Source organism: Strigops habroptila, chromosome 2 (assembly GCF_004027225.2).
Source record: "Strigops habroptila isolate Jane chromosome 2, bStrHab1.2.pri, whole genome shotgun sequence".
Taxonomy (NCBI): Eukaryota; Metazoa; Chordata; class Aves; order Psittaciformes; family Psittacidae; genus Strigops; species Strigops habroptila.
Window position 1 is genome coordinate 30,268,129 of NC_044278.2, and position 23,642 is coordinate 30,291,770.

The 23,642-nt window shown below is 40.4% G+C and overlaps 1 protein-coding gene across 7 annotated transcripts; it reads left to right on the plus strand.

Annotated features, from left to right (window-relative positions):
- Window positions 1-1,145: 1,145 nt before the first annotated feature.
- Window positions 1,146-20,815, plus strand: CHAF1B (chromatin assembly factor 1 subunit B). Of its 7 annotated transcripts, none has more exons than XR_003990202.1 (16): window positions 1,146-1,221; window positions 1,997-2,127; window positions 5,330-5,462; window positions 5,574-5,691; window positions 7,237-7,340; window positions 9,595-9,691; window positions 10,977-11,061; window positions 12,082-12,175; window positions 12,804-12,873; window positions 12,960-13,051; window positions 14,514-14,676; window positions 15,800-16,222; window positions 16,485-16,666; window positions 16,839-16,975; window positions 17,597-17,682; window positions 18,309-18,444. XR_003990202.1 is itself a non-coding variant. In XM_030477216.1 (14 exons), the coding sequence occupies exons 2-14, from the start codon at window positions 2,002-2,004 to the stop codon at window positions 18,428-18,430; spliced, it is 1,713 nt and encodes a 570-aa protein (XP_030333076.1). In that variant the 5' UTR covers window positions 1,146-1,221; window positions 1,997-2,001; the 3' UTR covers window positions 18,431-20,815. The 7 variants fall into 7 exon arrangements, 2 of the variants coding, with proteins under 2 accessions (XP_030333076.1, XP_030333077.1); XR_003990205.1 differs by having other exon boundaries at window positions 16,499-16,666; XR_003990201.1 differs by lacking the exon at window positions 16,839-16,975 and having other exon boundaries at window positions 18,309-20,815.
- The last annotated feature ends 2,827 nt before the right edge of the window (window positions 20,816-23,642 follow it).

A 23,642-nucleotide genomic window follows, 5' to 3' on the forward strand; every position in this document is an offset into this window, starting at 1 on the left:
GTGTTCGGTCTTAGGAGAAAGCTGTCTCTGTCTGGTTTTGAGCAGAAGGTGCAAGCACACTGGGCACACTCTCGGAGCAGGCCGGCATCCTGACCAAGCCCCAGAGCAGCTCAGTGCCTGCCTGTGTCTCTTCAGATGCTCAGTTACCCCACTGTTACTGAAATAGGATTTGCGACAAAACTGTCTTCAAGGCCTTGTTAGAGAGCTGTTGTCCTGGTGCTGAGGCAGAAGTGACAGGAACACAACAGTGATAGTTGGGGAGGTGGGACCGCCTACCTCTTAAGGCGACAGAAAGCTCTTGGATCAGGTTGGCTCTGCTCTTCTTGTGAAACTTTACCCTTAGGCGAGTTGATCGGTTCCCCAGCATGGCAGACTCGAGGGCTTTCAGGTATTTTTGTGGGGTTTTTTGGGGCTGAGGCAGACCATTCTTCCCTGACCACTAGTTGATTGTCCAATACAGCTGACTAATAAGAGATGGTGGTGTGCAAGGTGGCATTGTGAAAAGGGTTGCACCTAGTCCAGAAATGCTTTGGATATGGGAAAAGCAGTGCTGTTAAAATTCAGGGTGTGCGTTAACTGAATTTCAGGGAAGTTCCTGTGCTTAACATGAGGGTTTACCTCCATGTTTTGTGCTGTGCAACTGAGATTCCATGTCAAGCATGAGGCCTGGCACTGTCCTGACTTTTAGCCTAGTTGTGTTTGCATGGCAATCCTCATTGCTTGGGTTTCTACGGATGTAATTTTTTTGTTATTACTTAAAATTGAAAGATTTGTGCATGAAAGGGCAATTTGTGGGGCTGGTTGCCCTTTAACCCTCTAAATGTAAAAACATCTCGAATACAGCAATGCTGCCGCCTTCGGAGGAGTGGGAGAGCTTTAGGCTCTTTTAGTTCTTGTTGTTTTGAGAATTTGGAAGCAAACTTAGGGCAGGCACAACCCGCAGCTGAACGGGCAGAGGTCTGCGGGGTGCGTGGGTCTCACCGAACCATCTACCTGCCGCAGACCGGGAGCCGAAACCGGGCCCACGTGGGGGACACGGCACTGCTGGCCGCGGTTGGACCGGCCGGGCTTGCTGAGACACCGCCTTGTCGCCGCCTCCGGCAGGGGGCGCTACCGCCCCGCCGGGCTCCCCTCACAGCCTGCGGCGGGGAGACCGCGCGCAGGCGCGGGGCGGGAGCTGTCTCCCGCGCTGGAGCCCGGCCAGGCCGCGGGGCGCCGCAGGTAGGGCTGCGGGCGCGAGGGGCATCCTCCCCGCTCCCCGGCCGTTGGTGTCGGTTGGGGCCGGTGCGGTGCTGTGGGTAGCGGAGCCGGGGCAGGCAGCGAGCCGGCGGGGAGCTGGGCAGTTAGCTTCGGTGCTCGCGGCGCTGGGTCCCGCGTGGCCGATCGTCCTCCGCAAGGCATCGGGTGTTGCCAGTCCCCGGCGGCAGTTTTCCTGCCCCGCGGGGCTTTGGTGCGGTGCTGCCCAGCGAGAGACTGCGCGGCCGGGGAGGGGGGGGACTGTGGCCGGCGGCGCCGCTGCCTTCCCGCTGCCCCTCCGGGGCCTTCCCGCCTCTTTGTGGTGCTGGCTGCTTGATGCGGCGATGCTGGCACCGCCGCGGTGTTACCCCGAGGGCGGGAGGACGCGCGCAGGGCCCGTCCCGCCTGGCGCTGCCCTGGGGCTGGGGCGGTGCGGGCGCGCTGCGGGGCTGAAAGCGGAAAGCTTTGGTGGCTGCCCCCGGGTGTGCTTCACTGTAACCCAGTCCCGCGCTTCTGTCACAACGTTTGATTCCGCTGAGAGACGTGGCTTTGTTATCCTTCTCATGCAGGGCCCAGGCAGTAACTGTAGCCGTAATAAATCGTAGCGCTTAGATATGATCTTTCTTAAACCATCCTGTCAGTTTCTGCTGTGAAATTGTCACGGGATCTGTCTGCGGTGCTTGCCAGATCTGCATTAACTTTGATTGCCTTAGTCATAAAAAACCAAGCCTTTTTCTGGCATTTACTCTGTTTTGTTTAGCAAACATGAAGGTCATCACTTGTGAAATAGTGTGGCACAATAAGGAGCCTGTTTACAGCTTGGACTTCCAGCACGGAGCCGATGGGAAGATCAATCGACTGGCCTCAGCAGGTGTGGACACAGCCGTTCGAGTGAGTTCTAAACCTGTTTGTTTTGGTTTCATTGCTTGTGCAGAGCGTGAAATGGCTGGTTATCCAAGGCATTAGACTATTGACCGGTACATGACACTGGCAGTGGATGGTGTAGGGAAAGAGTGTAAGATTGTACAGATACATAGAGAATGACTGTTATCCTTGTACGCTGTCCTTGAGTTGTGCTGCTGAGTGTTGCATTGTTATTCTTAGAAAACTACCTTAATTGACTGACTGGTGATAACTCTGAGTAGAAACTGCTAATTTAGGTCACAGTCTTGTGGGGTAATGAGAAACAACGGGGTTTAATCTCTTTATTAATCAAATTTGAATTATATCTGCCATCTTACACGTATCCACTCAACAGTATGAGGTCTTTCTATAGGCCTTTTCACTGAGCTTCAGATGCACCTCTCCTAAGGAAATTTGTATTGGTGCTAGCAAACTTTGTAATCAGTTTTTATCCTTTTGAGTATCACTTATGGAAATGCTGAATAGCATAAGCCTCAAAACATGTGGCTGTAGGATTCATCTTTGCAAAATCAGGCAGTTGCTTACTGTCTTCTAAATTCTTAATGCACATGAGGACTGTTCCCATCATCAGTGATCTGTTGGTTTCTTGAAAAGCCCTAGTTGGAAAGCTTTGGGAAATTGAGTGCTTTGGGTAAACCACGTTCTTTTTATCTGTATGTTGGTCAACTCCTTAAATAAAGTTCATGGCCAAGAGATGCCCAAGTTCCTTTGCAGAGAAATACATTGGATTTATTCGTCTGTCTAGTTAACAGTTTCTCTGTATGGAAGGTAGACATAGTGGTCAGAAATATGCCAATATTTCTTAAAGTACTTATTAGCAAATTATGAATGGTAATTTCTGTGATATGTACATGATTACAATGCCTCTTTCTTTTGGAGATGGTAAAGGGAATAAAAGTCATTAAAAATTAGGGGTTTATTCCAATAGCCTCAGCCAAAATTTTTCCTTTCCTCACTGGCAAATTGACTTCCTACCTGGAGCTGTATGCATTTCAGGGATTTTGGCTGTATATATAGTTTACTGAATATATATTTAATTCATTTTTATACATATACCTATTTTAGGGCCAGAAAAAATTCTGTCATCTTTGACATAAAAGATACTGCTGCTGCGTCTTCTTTTGGAGGACCATTGCATGTAAGAGGGAAAACTGGCAAAAGTTGCAGAGGTCTTAATTCAGGCTGTTTCATTGTTTGGTATATTCCTGCCATGGCCTGATTGCTAGGTTGTTTTTTTGTCTTGTTTTGTTTTACTGAGCTGAGGCTGCATCCAAGAGTAGATTATTTGAAACACCTAATGGGATTTTGTTATCTGTGCCTTAGTCCCACAACACAGGGACATAACAGTGTTGCTGTCATGGCTGAACCAGTGCCCAAGTAGAGCAGTAGGAGTGGCATCATTATGCACTGCAAAATTGAGAACAAGTGGGATCAGGAATTCCTTAAGCCAGCGTTGCTGGAAAAGTGTTCATACATGCAGCTGTCATAATGCTGTGATTATAATCAGTGGGGAACTGGAATTATTATAATTCTTGCTCAAATCTGTTTGAAACCAGTAAATCTATTGACCTTTGGAATATACTGCAAAGCTCTTCAACTTGCTCAGACTTCTGAAGAGGGCTAATGTGTTTTTCTCCTGTACTAATCAGGGTTTCTTTTTTCAGATTGTCACAATTTGTGGCTGACAGATTTGTCAATAATATATTGTAATTCCATGCTATTGAATCGTTGTACTTATAGGCTTGTCAAATACCTTTGAAGCTAGAGATTGTCGTTGAATGAAGACAGAGCGGTATTATGTGTTTGGTTGTCTGTTGTTGGGTTTTGGGTTTGGTTTTTTTTTTTTTTTCAATTTATTGGAAATACTCAGTATTACATTTCATCACACTAAAACAACACTGCCATATGATTACAGCTTGTGGTGGTTGAACTTGGCTGGGCACCAGGTGCCCACCAAGCTGCCCTATCACTCCCCCTCCTCAACAGGATGGGGGAAGTGATACAGTGTGTCAAGGTAAGGACAGGGAGATCACTTACTAATTACTGTTATGGGCAAAACAGGCTCAACTTGGGGAAATTAGTTTAATTTATTGCAAATTCATACCAGAGTAGGGTAGTGAGAAATAAGAACAAAACTAAAAATGCCTTCCCCTCATCCTTTCCCTTCTCCCAGGTTCAACTTCACTCCTAACTCTACCTCCTCCCTCTGAGCAGCATAGGGGGATGGGGAATAGGGGCTGTGATCAGTTCATCACATGTTGTCTCTGCTTCTCTTTCCTCCTCAGGGGAAGACTCCTCACACTCTTCCCCTGCTCCAGCATGGGGTCCCTCCCATGGGGGACAGTCCTCCACAAACTTTTCCAACATGGGTCCTTTCCGCAGGCTGCAGTTCTTCATGAACTGCTCCAGCATGTGTCCTTTCCACAGGGAGCAATCCTTCAGGAACAGACTGCTCCAGCGTGGGTCCCTCATGGGGTCCCAGGTCCTGCCAGCAAACCTGCTCCCGTGTGGGCTTCTCTTCAGAGGCCACGACTCCTCCTGGGAGCCTGTTACAGCATGGGCTGTCCGCAGGCTGCAGCTTCTTTTGAGTCACATCTGTCTGCTCTGGCATGGGGTCCTCCACAAGTTGCAGTGTGGATATCTGCTCCACTAGGGACTTCCATGGACTGCAGGGGGACAACTTCTGTCACCATGATCTGCTGCAGGGGAATCTCAGCTCCAGCACCTGCAGCACCTCCTCCTCTCCTTCACTGACCTTGGTGTTTGCAGAGCTGTTTCTCTCACATTTTTCTTACTTTTTTCTCACAGCTGCTGTGCAGGTTTTTTTACCCTTCCTTAAATATATTATCACAGAGATGCCACCTTTGGTGGAACAAAGTTTTGGAGCTGACTGGAACTGACTCTGCCCAGCATGGGGGCAGCTTCTGCTGTCTTCTCACAGAAGCCACCCCTGAAGCCTCCCCCAGATATCAAAACTTTGTCACGTACACCCAGCACACAGCTGTAGCTCAGAGAGGGAAAATTCGTGGTGCAACTGCAGGTTTAGCTCTGGAAGTTTCAGATAATAAGTTCAGAATGACTGCCCAAGGAGTAAATTGTGAATTACTGAATTGGTACATATATATTACATCTTGTTGCTGAAAACTGTCTGTAATGCTTCTGTAACTAGATATGGAAGGTGGAAAAAGGGCCAGATGGAAAAGCAATTGTGGAATTCTTGTCCAACCTTGCCCGCCATACCAAAGCAGTAAATGTTGTGCGCTTCTCTCCAAGTGGTGAGATCCTAGCATCTGGAGGAGATGGTGAGAACTCCTTTTCATGTGTCTTATGTGTGAGAATTGTAATGTTGAACTAAATGTAATGCATTTAATGTGACTGGGAAAGAGAGAAGCTTCATATGATTTCTTCTACAGATGCTGTTATTTTATTGTGGAAGCTGAATGATAGCAAAGAATTGGAACCATTGGTTTTTCAGGAAGAAGATGAAGCTCAGCTCAACAAGGAGAACTGGGCAGTCATTAAAACCTTAAGGTAGCTTAATGTTTTATTAGTTTTTCTATTCAGTGTTTGTGATTCTCCAGTAGCTTTTGTTATCTGGTACAGACTTCTGTTCAGTGGATGTAGAACTTCAGTGCTCTCTAATATTTTCTTGCTGTAATGCTTATCCTTTTATTGTACTTAACTTCTATTTTTTTGATACAGCACCAGTCTCTGTCTTCTGTTAAGGCACATTTGGCATTTGTGTGACTTAACTGATGTGCTCTGAAATTGGTTCCTGAGGTTTGCAGTCACTTAAAGCTTAGCACAGAGATACATAAAATAAATGTGGAGTTTTATTTACTAGCTTTATAGCAGAAATTTTGATCATTATTAAAACAAAAAGTGTCAGTAGATAAAATGCTTCATGCAGTTTTGCTAGATGATAGCTGTGAGGGTTGACCAACCTTTTTCAACTAATTCGCTTTAGTAGTTGAAAATCTGCATTATACAGCTTTTGTTTCAAGTGTACGATGATTAATAAAATATACACACTGTGCCTGCCAAGACTAATTATTAGCTGATAACGGTAAGGCATCAAACCACCACTGGCAGGTGAATTATGACAGTGTTCTGTTCTCACTGTCAGCTGAAGTCTGAAAGAAATTAGTGGTTCTGGACTCAGAAATGCATTTCGAATGAGCAGTATGTATGCTTTCTGTGTAGTATCTGTTAAAAGTTTTGGTCTCTACCTGTCATTACAAATTCACATGTGTTTTTTAAAAAATAAAAAAGTAACTGCTGTCCACAACTGATACATTCCTTCCAACTGCTGAGGTTTAAACTGTGAGAACAGTTTTAAAAGTGCTAGAGAGATTGCTTGAAGCACCAGCGTGATCCTTTAGGAACATTAGAATTATTCTCTTAAAGCAAACAAACCGAGTGTCCCTTCCCTAAACTTGGTGTTACAAATACTTATTATTGAAGTTACCACTCTGTATGATAAGTCTTCAAACAACAAGAAACAAAAATTGTTTTGATGGAGCCCTTCTGGGTGCTTCTGAATATGTTGCAATGTTTGTTCAACTCTATCTAAAGTAGTCTTAACTTTCCATGTTTCACATGGTTCCGCTGAGTGTGCATGTTTGTTTACTGCTTTTATGAAACTCTTAAATATGCAGGAAAGTTTTCTTGAATAGCAAAACTTCTTAAGTGCTTTGGGTAGTATTTTATCTTCTGTTTGTACAAATCCTAGAAATGTTTGTTTCTGGATCTCTATATATAAATTCATAAATGACTTCAAATGTGGGATTTTCATTATCTTTGAAAAAGACCTCTTTAAAAGGCAGGCTTATTTTGAATAGCAGGATGTGCTTTTTTAAAATGTTCTTCTACCTTCTGCATGTGGAAGTGTTTTTTAAAAGCTGAAAGTCCTGCTGTTCATTTTACTTCAGTACTTTTACTGCATTTTACTTCATTTTACTTCAGAGGCTTTATTTGCCTCTGATTGCTTTTAACCTCAAAATGCATAAACCTCATGTTTACATGTAGCTGTTCATTTTTTGATTAAATATTGCTTTCTTGTCTTCTGGCTTCAAGAGGCCACTTAGAAGATGTATACGATATCTGTTGGACCTCAGATGGAAATTACATGGCGTCTGCTTCTGTAGATAACACAGCTATAATGTGGGATGTCAATAAAGGTAAATGCTACATTTTATCACGTGTGTGTCTTCAGTCCTGATGGAAGTGCCTCATGGTATTTACCAAAAGAGTTGAAAATGTCTTTTTTTGTGATTGCTATATTTCTCGTATTGTGAGGCAGATAGCCTAGCACAGAGAGATACCCTCAGGCCAGCAAAACTTACATGTAAGTAATTTCTTCACCTTGGAGTATTTGGAAATAAACCACCCAATTTCCCCCTAAAATAAACTCCTACACAATACAATAATATAAACTCCTATACAAGCAGCTTGTATATTAGTTACTCCGCCCCGCACCCCTATAAAGAAACAGAACTTGACTGGTATCAGGTAACTACCTACCTGTGTAAAAAATGGGAAGCAAGTATAGGATGAAGGCTTTGTTTTACAAGATAGGCCTTTTTTATTTTTTTAGGCTACATTAGGAAAAACACTTCTGTTCATTCTCATCCTACTGCAGTGAGATTGCTCGTAGTTTCCAACAAAGGCCCATCTATAGAAGTTCTGGTAGTAACAGCTAAGTTAGGTTGCTTTACAATGGCTTGATGTTTTCTTATTAGCAGTGTAATTGTTACTTTCACTTTTAATTTAATGTGGAAATACTTAACTTTCTCTAAAGTTAACCTTTTATCTCACATTTCTAATGTTTAGTGTCTAATTAAGAAAAATAAGGTAGAATCCAGGTTAATTTTTCAGTGCACACACACATGAAAATACAAATGTTCCGCTGCTGACATTCTGTGTTCTTGGTTTGGATGTTTAATGTCTCTTCCATCTAAACTGTTACATATACTCCTTTCCATATGTCTTTAATAAATACATAAATATTCAATTAAGAGAGTGTGTGCTTAGAGCGTATGTGTAGTGGCATTGTGACCAAATGTCTCTTGCATCTCAGACTGCTTGTAACAACTTTAAAGGCACATATCTATTAGAATTATTACTAAAAAAAAAAAGCTGAATAGCCTCTTAAGCTGATATGTTATTTATGTGTAATGTCTTCCATTCTCACCACTTTCTTTTAGCATGCAGTTAATGCTATAGAGGGCATTTTGTGTCTTGTAGGCAGAGAGACAATTAGTAAATTGGAAGTAAGCAACCGTTACTGGAAAATGTAGGCTCTGTGACTGGAAATTGTAGGTGCATGAAAGGAAAGAGTTTCAAAGATAGCTTCCAGTAATACCCAGGCTAAAAGCTTGCATGATTTTTAAAAAAATGGCTGGAAGAAAATTGGTAGTAAAAATCCATAGGGCTGTTCAGTACAAAGAGAGCATCACTAGCTTAAGTCGTTGAGGTACAAACTGTTGGTAGCTTACAGACTATCCTGTAGAAATATCACTATGTGTTTGCTCTGTTCTTACAGTCTTCCTTAGGCATTTATTGTTGGCCACTGTTAGAGACAGAATACTGCAGCAGAAGGACTTTGGGTATTATGCAGCATGTCCTTGACTCTGTCTGTGTAACCTTTTTAGAAAGAGCTGTTTTGTTTTTGAAACTTGCTGGCTTATACTGTTGCTTTGCAACAAAGCAACTCTTAACTAATAGGAAAAAACCCCACCTTTCACTAGTATTCAAAACAAAGTATTTAATGAGAATTATCTGTAATTTTACCTTATTACAATGCTTTGGATCTGAGACATTCAAATGTGGAACATCAGTGGGGTCAGAGAGCTCATGCCTTGGAGAGATTTTCATGACACAATAAGCTGTGGAAGAAAGTGAGTTAGCACTTCCACAGAATTGTTTCTGAAAGCTGCTCATGTGTAAGAATCAGTCAGCATGTGTGTAGTATATTTTGTTCAGTGCCTGCTCAGCAGAGTAGATGAGTTTTTACAGCTCCCCAGCTGTAAGTTACGTTTTAATGCAGGAATTTTTGGCTCAGTGTTCAGCCAAATTCAGTTAGCTGTTGCACAGTATTCTAGACCTGCCTGAGAAGTTTTTTCTAAATGACTAAGATTTTCAAATACTTCTGTTTTGAAATATACTTATCTTGCATGTTTAATGCCTAAGCCAAACTGCTTATCTGAGTAAGTTTGTAGGGAACAGGCCTTAAACTGGCATGTCACAATTTACTGTACTTGTGAAGATTCTAGAAATAAAGCAACTATTTCTGATATTCTTATCAGGTACTATCAAGTTAACAGTTTGCTTAAAAAGTGTTTTCTCTACATGTTTAAATGTTTTGTTTTATTTCTTGATATGAAGAAATGTTTTAAAACATTTGATTTTAGAATCTGAAAACTGTAATTGCAGGACAGAAGGTTTCAATATTAAATGAACACAAGAGTTATGTCCAAGGAATAACGTGGGATCCTCTAGGCCAGTACATTACAACTCTGAGTTGTGATAGGTGAGCTATTAGTCTATGTGTTTTGTTTTAGTATTCTTTCTTACTTGAGGATGAATTAAAAGCAAGTGTACAGGATAAATCTTTTCTTTTAGTTTTATTCAGATTGTTGTTCCTGAAGAAATTTGATGTGAAAGTAAAATGATACTTTAGTTAATCTTTTGCTTACAGTAAATAATTAATTCCTGAAGTCTTGAGTGTTGTCCCTAAGCAGCAAATAAGATTATGTAAACTGTAGAAATTTTTCTTCACAAAATAAGCTTTCATGAGTTTGATCATTATAGATACCAAATACTTCTTAAGAGAGTGCTGCATTCTCTGGTTGTTAATGAGCTAATAAGTTCATCCTTGTCGTTTTACAGAAGGATACAAACAGGTTAAGAAATAAGGTAAAACTGTTTTCCACTGGTATCTTTCTTTCACCCTCTCCCTCCCTCCATCCCCAACAGTTTTGTAAGTGATGTCATCGGGAAAGCTAAACACACATTTCATAAATTTGGCCCTTATCAGAACTTTGAGTAAGCTTAAACTTTAGGGCATGTGTGCTGCTCTGAAGGGGTTCACAGCTGGCTAATAAATGCATGTCATCTGGCACCCACCGCAAAGAAAATTGCTGTAACAATAAAAAAGTAGTTTTGATTTAAGATTTGCAGTAGGGTCAGAAAAATGGTAAGTTAATGCCAACTAGGTCATTATGAGCCTCAGTCTTCTGATAATCTGTTATGTGAGATTTGTGTGCTTTTATTAAAATGAACAGAAGTGAAACACAAGTAACAGAATGATGCACAAGTTTTTTCTTGGAGTGGAGGTCAGAGAGCAGTTGGGTTCACTTAGGCTGCCTGCTGTTTTAGTGAGATGAAGTCAGGGAGTTCCAACGTTCTGTGCAGAGACGTAGTCCAGTTTACATTTATTCCAGAGGAAACCAAAGCTTGGAGATGTAACTAATTGTCTTAGAGATGAGTTTCCGCTCCGCAGAAACGTACTGGCTACTACAGCAGAGGTAGGAATGGGGTGGCAGTTCATTGTCTGCTAATTTCCTCATTCCTCCATGAATGCATAAGCTGCTACTTCACAAACCTTATTGAGTCAAATAGTTGCCAGTGATGCCTTGGTTATTTAGCCATCAAAACATGTCCCTCTGGTAGTGTCTCATGAACAGAGTTATAATTAGTGTGTGATTGTCATTTATATTTGACGGTTCCGACTGAGAAGTGAGGTCCTGCAGTGTTGTGTGAAACTTGGGAGGAAAGGAGGCTGTTCCTAGCTAACCGTGCTCTCTGTCCTGTAGGGTCCTGCGGGTATACAACACGCAGACCAAGCGTGTAGCGTTCAATATTACCAAGATTGTATCTGGATCAGGAGCTGAAGGAGAGGTACATTGTTCTGCTACTAAAGATTCTGGAGAACATGTTGGGTGCTGTTTTATATGAGTTGTCCTTTTCTGTGAAACCAAACGTGCTAATGTTTTCCATTCAGATAATCTGTATATCAGATATTTTTGTCTCTATCTCATCATTACATTTTATAGATAGAGACCAATTCAGGTGTCCTGGAACATTACAGAAATTACCTAGAAAGTGCACTGCCTGCTGCTATTGATCTCTTGCAAGTTCAGCAGTTTAAAGTAGTAACAAAATGTCTTTGTAGATGTTAAAAATAGTGTGGAAAAAATCGTATGTATAGTGAATTCTTATAGGAAAAGCTTAAAATATGTCTTGCAGAAGCTGTAAGTTTATTAATGGATATGACACAGCAATAATATTTCAAAGTCAGCAGCCTGAAGTTTTTTAAAAGGTAGTTGGATTTTTAGGAAAAATATGAATTGTGGAAAATTTAGGAAATTCTGTCTTACTCAAGGAGGAAAACAAAGAGCTTTTTCCTCCAAAACAGTTTTAAGTAACAGTAAAAAACACCACCAAGCTGGCTATAACTTTTTTAATTCCTTCTATTCCTTTTCTCTTTTTTGTGAAAACATTTGTAACAGTTTTATAGAGACTAAAGAACAGGCCTGAGAGGGGGTATTTTGCCATTATAGAAGTTCTCTTTAAACCTCTAATACTAGAGTTAAAACTAAATGCTTAAGGAACAGGCTTTTATGTTGACTGTTAAAAAATGTTGTTTTCCAGGTCACTACTATTTTTTGATCACTGGTCTAATGTGGCTGCTCTTGGGGTGTTTTGATTAGTAGCTGAAAAGGGATCAAGGACTGATTTTCTTAGCTGTGAAGAATTTATAGCACAGCAGAAACTGAGTTTGAAGGAGCCAATGTTTTTTTAAAACTTTTATCTTTTAAAGTTCCATTGAATTGGACTGTACAACTGGATGGCTTTTGTCACTTGAATCCCAGCTGACATGTTCATGGCGTTTTACACAACCTATTTTCAATGTTACAGGCTAGGAGCTATCGGATGTTTCACGATGACAGCATGAAGTCATTTTTCCGCAGGCTCAGTTTTACTCCTGATGGCTCCTATTTACTCACTCCAGGTATGTGAGAATGTACACTATAACTTACATTGTATCTATTATGCTCTAGTTTGAACATGCATCAGGATTGATTTCAAACTGCTAGGGAATGCTTCTTTATCTTAATTAAGCCATTCCTCAATCTTCATATTGAAGAAAATAGAGACTCCACAATACTCTCCTGTTAGCAGTCCAGAATGTCAACTTTCTCCTGTGATAAAAATCATATTTATAGCATTTTTCTGAACTGAAACATGTAAACTGCAATAATACAGCTCTGTTAAAATAGAAATGAAGAATAATGAGTCATTTCTTTTGACTGGTCTCTCTTTGTTTGTATCCTTTCTTAAAAACATTCTGCAGTCATAGTAAAAATAACATTGCAAGGAGGGGATCAGTTTGCACATATAAGCATTGCTTTTATAGATGTCTGGCAACATCAAAAAGAAGCTTTGAGGAGGAAGTATATAAGGGAAACAAAAACAGCACTAAATAAATATTTGGGATATTTTTAAGTTGTGTTCAGGTTGCACAGCTCTTGCCCGACTAACAAGCCGAATTCCTGAGAAGTAGAATGTTTATGGACATAAAGTGTGTACCCAGTACCCTTTTGAGTTGATGAGTAATGTTTTAACCTTTATTTTTGCAGCTGGCTGTGTTGAATCAGGAGAAAATGTAACAAACACCACGTATGTTTTCTCCAGAAACAATCTTAAAAGGTAGAGATTAATAAGATGAAAATATCTTTTCATAAAAGAAATAAAATTGCAATGTTGATTTTTAAAATACTGATTCTTTATAAAAGGCCTGTGGGTCACCTGCCATGTCCTGGAAAAGCAACTCTTGCTGTTCGCTGCTGCCCTGTCTACTTTGAGTTGCGACGAGCATTTAATAAAGGTACTGTAAATCCTTTAGGGAGTGTGATTTTACAGCAGATACGTGAAGAGGCCAATGTGGCTGTTTACCATTTTATGCCCTAGCCTTTTAACATTCTGTTAAGATAGCGTTGTACCACATCTTAGAAGCTGTTTCCTGACTCTAAGACCCTGAATTCACCTTAAGTACCTTGTGAGTAGCTTTTGATATAGTGGGTAAATGTTCTTACTTAGCCTCTTGGGCTACAGTAACACTGTTTAATATTAAACTTTTAACTGTTTTGCGTAAGTAAAAGTAACTAACTTGGCTTAGCACTAAAGGAGTGGCCCACTGAAGTATTTTCTGTTAATCTCAACTACCCACATCACAGAAGCACTGGAGAGTTGGTGTACTTTGCAACCATTGATGTTTATTCAAGAAAGCCAAACCCAAAGCAGTGCTGGTATTATTGGCCAGAACAGGAGTTCTGAGGAGGTGAAAGGATTATATGAAGTTGCATGAAAACTTACCTGGATATTGAAATCCAGCCTTATTGTGAGTCCACTGGGTCCAGGAGTGTTTATATTTTAAGAAGACTGGTTTTTGATCAAAAGGCAGAGCTTTGCTTCCTTCTTTACAGCGTCATTTTCTGGTATTCCTTACAGAATTTAGAGATTACCAGTTGTGTTCTCTATTTTCATCATAATTTTTAGATTTGTTGTAATGGTGTGTTGCAAAGTAAGGAGGTGGGTGTCTGCTGTAGGCCTATGTGGCACTTCTAAACAGAGAGTTTAGTTTCTGCAGCGTATACCCAGAAAAGTGAAAATCTCTGGTAGTCTAGAAATCTAGAGATGTGAGTATCTTAGATTATATTAATGTTAATGGCATTAGTGCATACCTTCCCTAATCATCATAGAACTGAACGGGAGCCCTATATACTGGAAATTTCTGAAAGCAGCTAGCTAGCATGCAGCATCCACTGGAAGTTGGAATAATCTGGCCTGAAAAAGAACTACTGTTGCAATGAAAAGACTAGATAGAAGCTGAACCCAAGGTAACACAAATAGAGCTAAATCCATTGTTTTGACTGAGTTGTACAGAATATAACGTGGTATGAATTTGTTGTGACCTTGATTTACACTATATTCTAAGGTGTGTTCGTTTGGACTTTAGTATTAATTCATTAATTAATGAATATGCTGAAAAATTCCAGCTGAAATATATATGACAAACTTTACAAAACAAAGTAATAAGAATCCACATGGACAAAGCTTCTGCTGATTTCTCTCTCTTCGGTTAAGACAATAGAGGGCAAACTTCAGACAAGAGAAATGTCAGTACTTGACATTAAACTTTACTTTCTGTAGAAGTGCTATCTTCTGAGCCATTATCTTGATACTGATTAATAACGTAATCTTTAGGTTCATGGCTAAGCTACTGCAGTTACTACCTTGCAATGAATGCAAAAAAGAATTCTCATTGTGTTCATTTCTTTGCATTCTAGATGAAATTGGTCAGAAATCGTCTCCTGCTCTATTTAATCTGCCCTATCGACTGGTGTTTGCTGTTGCTTCAGAAGATTCCGTGCTTTTTTATGATACTGAGCAGTCCTTCCCGTTTGGTTATGTTTCTAACATACATTATCACACCCTGAGTGACATTTCGTGGTAGGTAATTATTATATTCCTAAGATTTGGTGTGATGGGGGAAATGTCCTTTTTGTTTGTTGAAGTTCTGCACAACATCTTGTGTCTTCTATTTTTGTTTCATTTACGATGTGCGTGTGGTCACTGTCATTGCACTGTCTGAACAGCAAATCACTTCTTTTTTTCACTGTAAACCAGAGAATTGTGGTTCTTTATCAGTTGGGAAACAAGGTGAAAATCCTGGGGACAAGCAGATGGAAATTTTTATGAAAACTAATGTTCTAGGTGCTCATGGAAAGTACTCATTGTTCAGGCAGTGTAACTGGTAATAATAGAGTTATTTGGAGGTTTTAGAAACCATCTCTGAGTTCAGGTGTCTGTATCCTGACCAAATTCTAGTTTATCAGGACAATTCTGCTCAGTGGTTCTTCAAGTATGGGATGAAATAATTCATCTGACTTGATGTGGGGGGTCAGAACTGAAGCTGAAAATAGAATCCAAGTCTTATAATCGAGATACACCCCTCTGCTGGACAAGGCTTCTTTTTTCATGCTTTTCTAGCCAGTATAACTAAGCTGAGGACCACATGGAGGCTTCTCTTTCTGATTTGTAATTGATGCTCAGCACTGTGAAAATCATGGTGTGTCAGGAAGATGGGAGTGGAAGAGAACAGAAAATCAAGTGTTTTTAAGCAGTGATAGATAGACATTACTTGGTGAACTAAGCGTGAAGAGCCTATTCAGGTGAGCACCATGGTGATTTGAGCATTGCCTCTGCTTAGTGCTAAGAGCAGAACCAAAGAGCTTGAATTGCTCGCTGGCCTGAGTGAGGAGAGTTCAGCAATATTTCAGAAGCTGTGATGAAAGTTTTGTGTACCTGTGCATACAGGTACTGGCAGCAGCCTGTTATGGGTGATCACAGATGACACCAGAGAGATTAGATCAGATGCAAAAGCCAGAATTGAAGATCTTTGTTCACTTGAGTTGGACGTCTTTCACGTGTCTGCAGTTTTATTTAAATGTATACATGTATTTGGAGATGGGAGGAGGAAAAGACAGGTACAGCATGTGTTACAGGTGCAGGGGTGAGAATTGAAGAATTTTTCTGATCTTTACTCTTAATGGGAAAAAAAAATCCCAAATAGGTCCAGCGATGGAGCCTTTCTTGCTATCTCTTCCATGGATGGATACTGTTCATTTGTTACCTTTGAGAAGGATGAACTTGGAATACCACTGAAGGAGAAGCCACAGATAAATGTCAAGACTTCTGGTGTAACAGAGAAGAAAGTGAAAAAGAGCCAGCCACACAAAGTCATTTCCCCAGGTTCTAGGCTGACAGAGGGGACTCCTCCCAGCAGGGTCACTGATCCCAGCACTCCCACTCTCCAACCTAGAACACCCACCGCTGCTGGTAAGGACTTGCCTTCCACACCTGTAGTCATAAAAAGCATTCCAGTCTCATCCTCAGACGAGAAGAAAATCAACCAGTCAGCCAGCCAGAGTGCTAAAGCAAACCAGCCCAGGAGAATTACTCTCAACACTTTACAAGCATGGAGCAAGACGCCAAGGTGAGATTTATATTGCCATTTCCAGTTATAAATACGAAGGCCAAGACAAGCTGTGCTTGTGCTACATTTAAAGGTTGAGGTTTAGACATAAATACCCTGTGTCTTGGTGGTAGCTCTCTTGACATGGAATTTTTTGTTCCAGTTATACTGCAACTCGAAGGTCAAAATGTCTCCTGAATCCTAATTTTATATTTCTGTCTGAAATGTAAGGCAGTAGCAAAATTAACCTGACCCTTATGCCTTGTCCATATGCCGGTAACAGGTGTCTGTCTTCAGGTCCCATTTTCAGTACGAGGATGGTACCTGAAGACTTCAGCTGACGAGAATCATTTAAAGGCTCTTCTGACAGGAAATATTTGAAGAAGAGTGCAAGTCTAGACAGGCCCTCAGTGTGCTCAGTCATGGCTGTGAGACTTCATGCATTGATTGAGGTCACTTCGTAAGGTGAAAATCTAAGTTTTTAGAAATTACCTGTAATCCATGTACTGATTGTCAAACAGCCTGCAATATAAGATCCTCAACTGGTGCGCATCAGTAAGGGGACAGACATGCAAAACAAGGCTATTTTAGTATTGAAGGAGATTATTATAACTTCTCATAGGAATGTTTTAATTAGTAGGTGGCTAGAGAGGAAGTGGTGAACAAGAAAGCAGGATAGTGGATTTCATCAACAACTGCAAGGAAAATCTTGGAGATGATGGCTTTCTACCCACCTGTAGTTCATCTGTGCTGGAACTAAGAAGTCAAAGGGCTGTAGGTAGATCTAAGTGACTTTTGCCTGGAGGGTGGGGTGACTAGCGGAGCTAACTAATCATTTTATTTTCAAGAGAGAGAAATGATATTTAATCATATCAACTGATTATGCCATGAGTGTCTTGTACTAGCATGTATGGTGCTGCTTGTAAGACTTTTTTTTTCTGATAGTTCAATCCTCTGCGACTTTTGTGCTTAATTTTTAAGTGCCGTCCAAAAGAGATGTAGCAGAAGCAGCAGATTTATTAGTGGACCTCAGTGGGCAAAAGTATTCCCTACAGTTTTAGGAATGTAAAGTGGACAGGGCTAGGGAATAGTAGGAGCAGATAGTCTTCATTTTTAAATATTTGACCAAGATGCTGTGCTCTGAAGGTGAATACCAAGCATAGTGCCACATGAAACATATGCAAAAGTACATTCTAGTGGAAAGGATCACTAGTGGTATTCAAAGTACTTCTGAAAAACGCTCTATTCAACATAGGACAAGAAGAAAAAAAGTGTAGTAAAATATATCTAAACTACATTTAAATTAAACTGATTCTATATGAAGTAAACCTTTAAATAAATCATTTGTGGAAATAGTGGCTTTAAAACAATTGAACCATTGCTGCTCTTTTAAAGGAGAGTAAACCTGATTCCACTGAAGGCAGATACGCCAGCCTCTGCAGACACAGTTCCTGTACCTCCTTCCTCAGAACAAGAACATGGTAAGCATTTGTGGCTATTAATACCCAGCAGTCTTTTGCCAGTCAGTTCTTTCTATTATAGACTTCTGTTATAAGCCTATAACACAAGCATAACCAAGCACAATCCTAAACCTAGTTGCAGATTCTAAAGCTTCTTCATTGTTCTGGAGTGTTTGAAAGGTGCTTTTGATAATATGACGTGTTCTCACTGTGATTGCTCTTGGACAGCTGCTTATGTGACAATATGTCACTACAGTTTGTATAGCAGTGGGTGCATTAGGTGACACTGAAACTGCGAAGAGTAAATTCACCTGGATGTAATGTTCTTCAGGTTCTACACGTGGGTTTTAAAGACTCTTATGTTTTCAGCACACCTATATAGTTTCATGTGCTGGCTTCTCAAACCAGGGTTGGGTTGGTGGTTTTGTGTTGGGTTTTTTTGTTTGTTTGTTTGTTTGGTGGTGTTTGGGGTTTTTTATGCGTGTGTTTGTGTGGTTTTTGGGGTGGGGGGGAGGGCGTTGTTGTTGGGGTTTGGGTTTTTTTTTGTTGGGTTTTTTTGGTGAATTGTTTGTGATTTCAGCAGACCAATTTACTTTCTTAATCTGGATTTACTTAGCTTAAATGATTTTCCTATCTTCCTGTTTCAGAGAGGCCATTACCATCTGATGACAGTCTTCAAAATCCCCCAGCATCGAAACGTCCTAGAACTGAGGACATGTCTCCTTCTACATCTGCTGAAGATCAAATTGTCTGTGATTCAAACAAATAAAGACTAAGCTTTTAGTAGACTCTTCACAGTCTGAAGGCAATGCAGCCATATCTGAGAGTGCATTTCCCCAATTCCTGATTAAAGTACCATATGTGTATTTGACATAGTGCTGTGAAGAAAGAAAGTGGCAGTAGAAGATACAGGGTTCAGGAAGGTAGCTTTGCAGAAGAAGAAGTAATTGGGAAGTGACTTTTAAGTGTTTCTACTTCTTGAAGACAGTATTCTTCAAGAAATGCCACTGCTTGAGGAAATCGAGGAAAATATGGGTATTGGTTACAGTAACCTAAAAGTCTACATCAAAGTCCCGAAGTTGGTGTTCATAAACTGTCACATCTACCAGTAACCTGTCTGGCAAAAGCGTCAAGTTTCTAAGGACATAAACACATTCATAATGATTTGCTGTGGTTTAAGGCCCCCTCCCCCCCCAAAAAATATCAGTTTCATTCAGGCATCTTGGCTTATATGCTTAGCAATGTGCAAAATAATTCATGCTCTCTAGCTCGTGTGGAGAGGAAGCTGATGTTCACAATGTCTGAATGCAGCAGCATACAGTATGACTGGTATGATTGAAACATAAATCAGAACTTGCAACTACAAGAAACAAGAAAGCAGAAGGAAGAAACCCTCGGAAGACCTGTTGTAAGCATTAAACAGTGGAAGAAAGTTCTGAATTGTTTAGTTTCTGTATTAAGAAAACCCCAAAACACGGACATGATGTTTCCTTGGGGCAGCAGGATTTGAGCATATACATTAGAAGTTTCCCCCTTTCATTTTTTGCAAATCTTAACTCCTTTAGTCAATAGAATACAAATCCAGTTATGTTAGACTTCTACAAGTTGGTTTCTTTCTAGCATTTAATGCTTGCACTAAGCGTTTAGCATTTAAAAATTGAACTAAGACCTGCAGGTTGAAAACAATGAGACCAAAATATTTGAAAATCACTACATTGGGTTTGCTGTAGTGTGCATATTTAGCCTCCAGAAGTAGAATGCTCATCCACAGTATTCTGAGCTCATCCACTTAATTTTGTTGAACATCATGGACTTTATTTTGAAAAGATAATTCTTAAAATGTGGATGGTCATTCTGGTTGATGATAGCATGTGGAAGTTTTAAGCAGATTTTTTTCTCATGATTTAGGCTATTCTATTATTTGAAGTTCCACAACGCACAGGAAGTTAAAGCTGGAGTTCATTTTAAAGCTCTGACTTCCATTCTTCCCTGGATTTGGTTGGTTTTAAGGTGTGTAATTTACTTAGTGTTTGTTTTCTGACAGTTTCTAAGAAAATGGACTAATACTTTAGAAAAACAGAAATGTTGCAGAAGTGATTCATAAAAATTTCACAGGGAGGAAGTACTGTTAATAACTTAGGTCAGTGTTTCAGGCAGATGAAGTGTGTTGCTTACAATTACATTTCAACAGAAATTAATAAGCAAAGAGTTGTAAGAAGCTAACTGTATCTTTGCCTTCAACCACTCAGAAGAGGATGGGGCTTCATTAAACTTATCCAAACCTAGGGTTTCTTCTAGTGAGGAATATAGATGAAACTGCCAAGCAAAGCCACATCCAAAACTCTGTTTTCCCAAAAAAATTTATAGAGATACCTAAAGCTTATAGAAATACCTGAAAATTGACAGCTGAAGCAAATAATTGTAAGTAATATGCATTGTTGGACTTGCTATTTTATGTTTTGCCCAGATTGAGATTGCTATTTCATCTTTCCATATGACAGTGACCCAGTTAGTACAGTACTACAGTGGGTTTTGTGCACTGCGAAGGATCCTTTGAATTAAAATTTACACTTCTAAATACTAGTTGCAAAGCTATTGTAATAGGTATTTTTAAATCTTTTGGGTTTTGGTTGTGGGGTTTTTGTTTGGTTGGTTTTTTTACACTGTATTTCAATATGAACTACTCTTTCTGGAGAAAACAAGTAAGTTAGGTATATTATTTTAGTGTTATTGGCATACCTGGTCTCTGTGGTCTTCAATCTTCAGATGCAAATAATTGCCAGAGTATTCATCTTTATTTCATGCCATAACCATTTAGGTCACATCTACATTTTTTTGTATGATTGCTCAGCTTATTTTCATTCTGCCTTAAAATCTAATTGGAGTTGTAAAGTTAATGTGGCTTTCACTGCTGGAGACTGTTTTCACATCATGATCTCTGTCAGAATGCTCTACCTGATATTTCAACTTCCCTAATAGGAATTGTTTTCCCTTTCTAGTACTAGTTGTCTCTTGCCACTATGATTTCCTACTTCTCTGTTCATTTTGTTACTTACTTGCTATTCGTCAAATTTATACGGTACTAGGTTTTTAAGCTTTTTCTATAAATGGATGCTGTCTTTTGTATAATAAATTACTATCTTTAACACTGACAGTCAGAATTGTAGATTTCTGAGTTTTGTAATCTGTTTCAGTCTCCAAAGGGCCATCCCCACGTATCATTCATATTTAAGACATTGAAAACTATTCTCGCTGTATTTATAGAAAGTGGTTTCATGTTTTGTTCTGTCATGCACTAGATTCTGCTTCAAAACAAAACATGCCCAGTCCTATTTCTTTGCTTCATAAGGTGAAATATAGCATAGACATGATTCTTTCAAGGCTGCTCTTCAGTCCAGGTTTGACATAAATGTCATTTTTAATTGGCCATGTGAATTGTTTGTACCTTAATTGGACCTTAAGTTCATATTCCAGCTATGAATGTGGTGTGTCATCTTTTTGGGTCACATTTTGCTCAGTGCCTTCTGTAAGGATCTTAACAACTCTGGAGGACTGCTATCCTGCTTGTACTATCCTGATGAGATAGCATTATTGAAAAATGCCCTATCTACATCTTTCGACCTTGCAGGAGTACAAGGAGGGAGCTGAACTCATAGAATTAACTTCTGTAAGAGGCAGCAAATTACTGCTGAACTCAGAGAACCATGGAACTCTTTGGGGTGTCCAAGTCCTGTCAGCACATTTGGTGCTGTGTGTGTTGGTGTCCCACAGGCCAGGGGAAACTGAAAAATGAGCAGAGTCACACAGTCGTTTCCTCTGGCTCATGGAGGGGACTGCTTGAGCAGGGGGATTGAACCAGATGACCTCCAAAGGTCCTGTCCAACCTTCTGTGATTCTGTGAATGCTGCCATTTCCAGTTTGGCATAGCTTGAACAAAGAAGTGATCTAACATTTCAGATGGAGAAGTTACTTACTGGTCATGGGAGTCCATAGAGATACATGGTCTTCGTGCGCCATTTCTTCCCATCTTCCTTAGAATCACGGATTTTGCATAGGTGCATGAAATGTAGTGAAAGATGGGGAGTAAACACATCCACTATGGCTACTGCATAGATAGTCTTCTGCATAGATAGTCTCTTCTGCATTGTCTGATAGTGTAAATATCTATGTGGACTATATGTCTTAAAGTGTTCATGTTAACGGCAAGTCATCCTTTTCCTCTTCCAGAGTGGTTTTGTTGCATGTCTTACATGTACTCCTCTGGCTTGATCACAGATCTTTTAAAAGATCATCTTTATGTCCCAATTCTGCATACTTTCTTATGTAAGTATGTGTCTGTATGTATGTGTAATCACTTTTCTATGTCAGAAAAATGATTTATTCGTTACCTTCAACCATCTGCCTTTTTTCATAAGGCCAGTGAATGACTGAAAAAGCCCAGGCTGCTGGCACACAAAGCATGAGACTTCGGTGTAAAAATAAAGTGCAGAGCGACCGCTGGATGTCACTCCTCTAACAGGATTCTTCTTTCTGGGGCTGTGGGGGAAAAATGCCGGCAGTAAGTAGGAGAAAGAAAACATGGTTGTCTTAAAAAAAACAAGCTGTAGATAAATCTATGTAACAAATGTACATTATTAGCAAATAAATTGTATTGTTCCTACAAGCTTCATTCTAAGAAGATAGGGCTCACTTCCTGATGAATTACATTTTATAATTAACTAAGGATAGTAAGTCCATATGGTGATAGCGTTTCTCTGTTGGGAACTGTAAAAGGCTAACCTGGAATGCCACATGTAGCCCCAAACTTTCCAAGAATGTCTTAAGCATCATTTCTGTTGAAAAGCACTTTGAAGAGGTAATGGGAGTGATCTGGAAGGCAGGTGGAGCATCTGGTTAGTGTACGCTCTGACCAGCTTTCAACTGTCCTGCCATGAGTTGCCAAGTTGTGGTACACAGATCGCTATAGGTACAAGAAGTATTTCAACATCCAAGACCTGCTGCCGCCACCACCAATGCCGTAGCACCTACTGCTCTGAGTGGGAGCAAGAGAAAAATGTTTCCATGCCCTACCTATAAGCCAAAACAGGTTAATCACGTGTGTACATATAACAGTACCATCTTATCTGTCCTCATCTCTTTTAAAAGGTTGCACTGCTGTGTTATTTGTTGTCCAGCCCCTTAAAAGGAAATGAAAAATACAAGGGCAGAGTCACACAAAGCTGCTGGAGCCTAAGAGAGAGTGGCCATGAAGGGTGACAGGTGTAACGGCAGTATGCAAGCAATCCTCACACATGGAATGTGTTCTGTGTGCAAGAGCAAGAAGACATACAACTACTTATTTATGTATCGCTTTTTGTTGCTGCCTAGAATAATGCTGATAACACAACGTCTTAGCTGTTGCTCAGTAGCACTTACCCTGGTGAAGGACTTTTCAGTCTTATGTTCTGCCAGTGAGGAGGGGCACAAGAAGCTGGAAGGAAGCAGAGACAGGACACCTGACCCAAATAGCCAAAGGGGTATTCCATACCACAGCACGTCATGCCCAGTATATAAACTGGGGGGAGTTACCGGGATGGGACTGATCGCTGCTCAGGTTGGACTGGGTATCGGACAGCGGGTGGTGAGCAATTTTATTGTGCATCACTTGGGTTTATTGTTGGGGTTTTTTTTCCTTTCCCGTTTTAGTTTTGTATTCTCTCCAGTTGTTATTTCCCTTGTTATTATTATCAGTAGTAGTAGTAGTATTATACTGTATTTTAGTTATTAAACTGTTCTTATCTCAACCTGTGGGTTTTACATTCTTTCGATTCTCCTCCATCCCGCTCAGGGAGGGCAGACAAGTGGGGTGAGTGAGCAGCTGTGTGGTGCTTAGCTACTGGCTGGGTGCAAACCACAACATGCCCCCACCCAGTGGTACCTCCTGTTTTTCTGTTTGTCACATGAGAGGTGAGAAAGGGACGTAGTCGTAGAAAAGGAAAAGA

Excerpts from the sequence above, each read along its gene's own strand:
- CHAF1B (XM_030477216.1), top strand. The coding sequence starts at position 2,002 with ATGAAGGTCATCACTTGTGAAATAGTGTGGCACAATAAGGAGCCTGTT. Across the intron at positions 5,692-7,236 it reads GCAGTCATTAAAACCTTAAG|AGGCCACTTAGAAGATGTAT; the intron begins GTAGCTTAATGT and ends TCTGGCTTCAAG. Across the intron at positions 16,223-17,596 it reads GCATGGAGCAAGACGCCAAG|GAGAGTAAACCTGATTCCAC; the intron begins GTGAGATTTATA and ends GCTCTTTTAAAG.